The sequence below is a fragment of the Physeter macrocephalus genome, chromosome 1 (assembly GCF_002837175.3).
Source record: "Physeter macrocephalus isolate SW-GA chromosome 1, ASM283717v5, whole genome shotgun sequence".
In the NCBI taxonomy this organism is placed as follows: domain Eukaryota; kingdom Metazoa; phylum Chordata; class Mammalia; order Artiodactyla; family Physeteridae; genus Physeter; species Physeter macrocephalus.
Genome location: NC_041214.2, coordinates 129,229,723 through 129,236,573, shown reverse-complemented (window position 1 = coordinate 129,236,573; position 6,851 = coordinate 129,229,723). Strand labels below are relative to the sequence as shown.

The 6,851-nt window shown below is 41.1% G+C and overlaps 1 protein-coding gene across 1 annotated transcript in view; it reads right to left on the bottom strand.

Annotated features, from left to right (window-relative positions):
• ROBO1 (roundabout guidance receptor 1) overlaps positions 1 to 6,851 on the bottom strand; it is a 415,029-nt gene that overhangs the window by 22,358 nt on the left and 385,820 nt on the right. The window contains exon 27 of the mRNA XM_055086128.1: positions 2,152 to 2,460. Within this exon, the coding sequence (XP_054942103.1) occupies positions 2,152 to 2,460 (309 nt within the window). The remainder of the gene's footprint in view (positions 1 to 2,151; positions 2,461 to 6,851) is intronic.

The window sequence follows — 6,851 nt, the reverse complement described above, 5'->3', positions numbered from 1 at the left end:
CAGTGATTGCGCGTCCGCCTGCCGATGCAGGGGAACCGGGTTCGCGCCCCGGTCTGGGAGGATCCCGCATGCCGCGGAGCGGCTGAGCCCGTGAGCCATGGCCGCTGGGCCTGCGCGTCCGGAGCCTGTGCTCTGCAACGGGAGAGGCCGCGGCAGAGGGAGGCCCGCATACCACACACAAAAAAATAATAATAAAAACAGTTCTTTTAAATACCACCCACAAAAAACATTTTGTAAAATCTGTGTGTCCTCCACCCATTCTCTCACCCTTCACCACCATTCACACCCACCTTTTACTTCTGTGGCATTTTATATTCCTTCCTATCTTAAAATTTCTATCTCCATTCTTTCTAGGATACTATTCTTTCTAGCTTGGATAGCTTGATTATTTTATATCACTGGGTGGATCCACCTCAGTTTCTATATAGAATGTCCCTCTACCGAACATGTATGTATGTATGTATGTATTTTTATTGAAGTGTAGTTGATTTATAACATTATATTAGTTTCAGGTGTACAACGGAGTGATTCAATATTTTTATAGATTAGGCTCTATTTAAAGTAATGGCTATATTCTCTGTGCTGTACAATATATTCTTGTAGCTTATTTATTTTATACATAAAAGTCTGTACCTCTTTATTCCCCATCCCTATCCTGTCCCTCCCCCTTTCCCTTTCCCATGGGTAACCTTTAAATACAATCATCTCTGACTGTGGGGTGTTGGAGAGAGCTCACGTGTTCTCATAAGAGAGCTTACTGTACCCGTCTCCTCCCAACTCCACATACACTGATTTCATATTAGTAGCTTGAAACTAGCCATTTTGGGAGTAATTACGTAACAGAAGTAAGCAAATGGCTACAAACTGGACGTTTGTTTTGTTTTCTTTCCAGAGAACTGATTGTTAAACATTATCTACTGTATCACTGCGAATAATTTAGCTTTTGTAATTCAAACAATTTTCACCTCTGTGTTGCTGGTTCTAAAATCCACTCTCTACCTACAACCTGTCTCCTGATCTTTAAACTTAGTTCTCTAAGTTCTTATTGATTTTCTTCATATCTGTGCTCTTGTCAGTACCTTAATCTATTCATAACTGAAGTTATTTTCCACAAGACTTTTATCCTTTTCCCCATTCTTCTTTACATTGGTTAATACAATTATGTTCCACTAGTCATAGAGAGCCATCTAGTTAACATCTGAGTAACTTTTCTTTTACTCCATTAGTTCATTTTACTTTTTTACATTCAATTAGTCACCAAGTCCTATAAGGTCTACCTCTGAAATGCCTATGTAGCTTGTTTCTCCTTTTAATTTGCACTGTTTTAATTCAGTGCTTTCATATTTTATACCTAGATTATTTTGCAATGTTCTGATACTTTCAGCTACCCAATTCCCAACTCTTCCTTCACTGTAGAGTGCTGTCAGTTTTTATTTTTATTTATTTATTTTTTTTTTGCGGTATGCGGGCCTCTCACACAGGTTCCGGACGCGCAGGCCCAGCGGCCATGGCTCACGGGCCCAGCCGCTCCCCAGCATGTGGGATCCTCTCGGACTGGGGCACGAACCCGCGTCCCCTGCATCGGCAGGCGGACTCTCAACCACTGCGCCACCAGGGAAGCCCTGTCAGTTATTTTTTTAAAACACAAATCTGATTATGTAATTTCTTGATCAGATTTTTGGCTGGCTCATCACTGCCCATCATAAATCCCAGACTCTTCAGAATAGTATGCCCTGCCTTCCCAGTCAGACTAAACCACCTTTCTAGTTTTATCTTTTACCATTTGTCCCTGGCCCCAAGTATCTAATTCTCCAGCCAAACTGTAAATAAGTATTCACCAAACATTCATTTTCCCACTTGCATATTTTTTCACCACTTATTTCCTTTGCCAGATATCCCCTTCTCCCTGTTTAACTTGTGGAAATCATGCTTTCCTTTAAAATTCAACTCAGTTGGCACCTCTCCAAGGAAGACTTGCATATGTCATGTATTAGAATTAACTGTATTCAATTATCTTGGAGCATGCCTGTCTCCTCCAACAGAGAGCAAATTTCTAAATCTCACCCTTTGCACAGAATCCTAAAGAACCTAGCAGAGTACCATGCAAACATGTTCAATCTATATTTATTGGCTGCTTGACTAAATCGGTACCTTGGATGAGATGAGTCTTTGCTGGTGGAAGGTCTCGTTTTGCTGCCTTGTTTCCTCGTCCTTTCCCATCATTTTGCTGTTCCTGTGCTTCTCTGGGGTCACCTGGATTTGGTCGCATTTCAGCAACTTGTCTTCCATCCAATACTTCTCTCCCCTTGTAACTGCCTCCTTTTCTCTCTGATGATCTGTCTGTTCTTGCTTCTATGGAAGGGAGTTTTGGCACCATTACAGGTCGTACCTCCAGCTGTGCCTTGGATTGGGCAGTGGGTGACTTTATAGCAGGAGGTGGCACAGGAGGAGGTGGAAGATCTAAAAAGAAATATTTAAAATACTGTAAAAGTTTGCCACTTATAAAATTGTCAACATTAGCATTGCCATTAGAGTCACATTCAACTGTGAGATATCTTAAATGAACTGGAACAACTGAAGGCAACCAAGGAATAAGATGACCAACAACTTTAATGTACTCTCATTTTTATCTAGCACAGGAATATTGAATCATACAGCTGGGACTCAGAGGTTATCTGGTCTTGGGATGGCTACCATGGGTATTTTTGCCATAACTTTCTCTACTGCAACCACGGCAGATTTTCCTAATTGATTTCAGTGTAATGTTGCTGATCCCAGATGGATACCCTTACGCTTGAGGCAATCACTTCAAATTGACTGAGGCTGGCACTTGAGTTGAGACCGATTTGCCATCCCTAATCCACCCTGAATCCTTTCTCGTTTTGCAGATAGGGAAATTCAAACACATAGATCTTAAGTTATTTTCCAATCTTAAAGGTAAATATGATCAGAACCAGGACTAATGCCCCCAAATTCTTAATTTTTGGTTCAGTGTTGTTTATACTACTATTTCATTCTATCACATGTTCACAATCTACCATTCACTGATGAGATCTCTCCACTTTGTATATGCACCCACAGATTTTAAACTAGTTGATCACTAGTATAAATATAAATTAATTTAATCTATATCTATAATTATATATTAATATATTACATATAATTGGATAGTATATATAATTCAACTTCTATTATAGACATACTTAAAGATAAAAGTAGGCATAAGATTTGATATCTAGAAAATTCATTTCCTTTAAGTGGTATTATTTTTAAAAAATGACTCCTATGTATATACTCCAGGGAAAAGAAATAAATAACCTAGTAATAGCTGGAAAGTTAGTAGAAGAATATGAATAGCTTCTAGTTTTAGGTTATTCTGGCTGTAGTCTGGAGGATGGATTAAAAGAAAAGTGTTGAACCCAGGAGGCCAAGAAGTTATTTTAATAGCTCAGTCAGTAATGATAGGAGATAGAATTGCATTGGTGCCTGTTCAGATGGAGAGTAGATATGTTTGAGAAAGTAAAAGGAAGAAAAATCAGTATTATTTAATGATCAATGGAATATAGTAGGGGAAGATTATCCATTAGATAAATTTTAGGATTTTTGCCATAGTTGACTAGATGAATGAGAGAAACATCTCTGAAGATGAGGAATATAGGGGTGAGGAAGAGATGGTTTGCAAAGGAAGAACGTGAGTTCCATTCTAGAAAAGTAAATAGGAGGAGCTTTTGAAGTATCCAGGTAGAGATGTCCAGCATGTTGTTGTACATAAAATCTGAATTTCAAGGGAGGTCAAAACCAGAGACATAGAGATTTGGGAATTATCAGTGTAGTTTTTTTAGTCATCACTTTAGAAATGGTAATGTTTCCATATTTGTAGAGAAATGTCTATGTGATAGAATAAGTCAACTAAAACATGTACAGAACATGCATTAAATGCTTAGTTATTACAAACTTAACATTAAGATTTTCCACAAAAAATATACACTCACATGGTAAAAATTCAAAAGTACATAAAGACTAGGAAATACAATCCTTTATACCTCCCCACCTTCATTTCAAATCCTCAGTATTGGTGCAGAGGTAATCAGTTTGAATAGGTTTTTATAGATCATTCCAGAAATTATTTATGCATCTAAAGCAGGGCTGCCAAGTTGCAAAACTCCAGGGAACACCATGCACATTAGGAACTATGTAAAATGGCCGCATCTGGGATTGTGTAGAGTGGCTGTCTGCCCATCAGAATGTGACAGTCTTTCTTTCTTAATAACATAAAAGGGATTGCACTTTTTTTCACCTGTGTGTTGTATACATTTTCATATGTGTACATATAGTTACCTCTTTTTATGGAAAGTTTGTATAATGTTCTGTTTTATGAATATATCATTATTCATATCAATCCCTACAGAGGAATATTTAGGTTATTTCCAGATATTTTACTATTATTAGCAACGGTCCACTGACTATCATTTACATATACCAGCATAATAAACTCCTGAATATTAAAATTGTGCCTTGAAAATTCTTAATAATAGCAAAATTAAGGGTTCTAGGAAGCATCAGTTTTAATCTAGTATTTCTCATTCTTGTATTTTTTTAAAAAAATAATTAATCCTTTTCTTTTGTTCCTTAAGTAGATATGAATTTTTTAAAAACTAATTTTCTTTTGACCTTATGTGCTATATAACTAAGGCATTAGAATTTGTTGTATTGGTTGTTGAAAGCAGAAAGCTTGAGGTACCATCTTACTACCAGCTGTTTTACTTAGGACTCCATTATTAAAAGTGGTCAGACTGTAACTTGCATTTTGTTGTTGTTAGTTCTCACAGCTCACCATGTTCCCCTTTTCATGTAAACGGCCTCAATACTTTTTACCTAAAGTGCGGGCCAAAGTACAGTCCATAGCATTATTTCCCCAAGAATCGGGGAAAATCAAAAGATTTTTTTGTCTTACAACATAAATTGCCATTGTCACTAGTGTTCATTTTCCTCCTTTACTACTTTAACAAATTTTTTTAAAACAACACTTTAAAAAAAGTACTATCATGATATTCTCCCTCATCTGCTGCTTGTTTATTAAAAATAACCAAAGAGTTAGAAGACAGATTGTAGTGAGTAGCTTAAAGCCAAGAGACCCGGAGATGGAGGAAGATGGCGGAAGAGTAAGACACGGAGGTCACCTTCCTCCCCACAGATATATCAGAAATACATCTACACGTGGAACAACTCCTATAAAACACCCACTGAACGCAGGCAGAAGACCTCAGACCTTCCAAAAGGCAAGAAACTCCCCCATGTACCTGGGTAGGGCAAAAGAAAAAACAGAGATAAAAGAATAGGGACGGGACCTGCACCAGTGGGAGGGAGCTGTGGAGGAAAGGTTTCCACACACTAGAAGCCCCTTCGCGGGAGGAGACTGCAGGTGGTGGAGGTGGGAAGCTTCAGAGCCACGGAGGAGAGCGCAGTAACGGTGCGGAGGGCAAAGCGGAGAGATTCCCGCAGAGGATCGGTGCTGACCGGCACTCACCAGCCCGAGAGGATTGTCTGCTCACCGGCCGGGGCGGGGGGGGGCTGGGACCTGAGGCTTGGGCTTCGGTCAGATCACAGGGAGAGGACTGGGGTTGGCGGCGTGAACACAAACTGAAGGGGTTAGTGCAGCACGGCTAGCCGGGAGGGAGTCCGGGAGAAGTCTGGAGCTGCCAAAGAGGCAAGAGACTTTTTCTTCCCTCTTTGATTCCTGGTGTGTGAGGAGAGGGGATTAAGCGTGCCGCTTAAAGGAGCTCCAGAGACGGGCACGAGCCGCGGCTAACAGCGCGAACCCGTGACGGGCATGAGACGCTAAGGCTGCTGCTGCCGCCACCAAGAAGCCTGTCTGCGAGCACAGGTCACTATCCACACCTCCGCTCCCGGGAGCCTGTGCAGCCCGCCACGGCCAGGGTCCCGTGATCCAGGGACAACTTCCCGGGGAGAATGCACGGCTTGCCTCAGGCTGTGCAATGTCACGCCGGCCTCTGCCGCCCCAGGCTCGCCTCGCATCCGTGCCCCTCCCAACCCCCGGCCTGCGTGAGCCAGAGCCCCCGAATCAGCTGCTACTTAAACCCTATCCTGTCTGAACGAAGAACAGACGCCCTCCGGCGACCTACACGCAGAGGCGAAGCCAAATCCAAAGCTGAAACCCAGGAGCTGTGCGAACAAAGAAGAGAAAGGGAAATCTCTCCCAGCAGCCTCAGGAGCAGTGGATTAAATCTCCACAATCAACTTGATGTACCCTGCATCTGTGGAATGCCTGAATAGACAACGAATCATCCCAAATTGAGGAGGGGGACTTTGAGAGCAAGATATATTATTTTTTCCCCTTTTCCTCTTTTTGTGTGTATGTGTATGCTTCTGTGTGAGATTTTGTCTGTATAGCTTTGCTTTCACCATTTGTCCTAGGGTTCTGTACGTCCATTTTTCTTTTGTTTTTTTTCTTAAAAAATTTTTTTTTTCTTAATAATTATTTTTTATTTTAACAACTTTATTTTATTTTATCTTTATTTTATTTTATGCTCTTTCTTTCTTTCTACTTTTTCTCCCTTTTATTCTGAGCCGTGTGGATGAAAGGCTCTTGGTGCTGCAGCCAGGAGTCAGTGCTGTGCCTCTGACATGGGAGAGCCAACTTCAGGACACTGGTCCACCAGAGACCTCCTAGCTCCACGTAATATCAAACGGCGAAAATCTCCCAGAGATCTCCATCTCAACACCAACACCCAGCTTCACTCAATGACTAGCAAGCTACAGTGCTGGACACCCTATGCCAAACAACTAGCAAGACAGGAACACAACCCCATCCATTAGCAGAGAGGCTGACT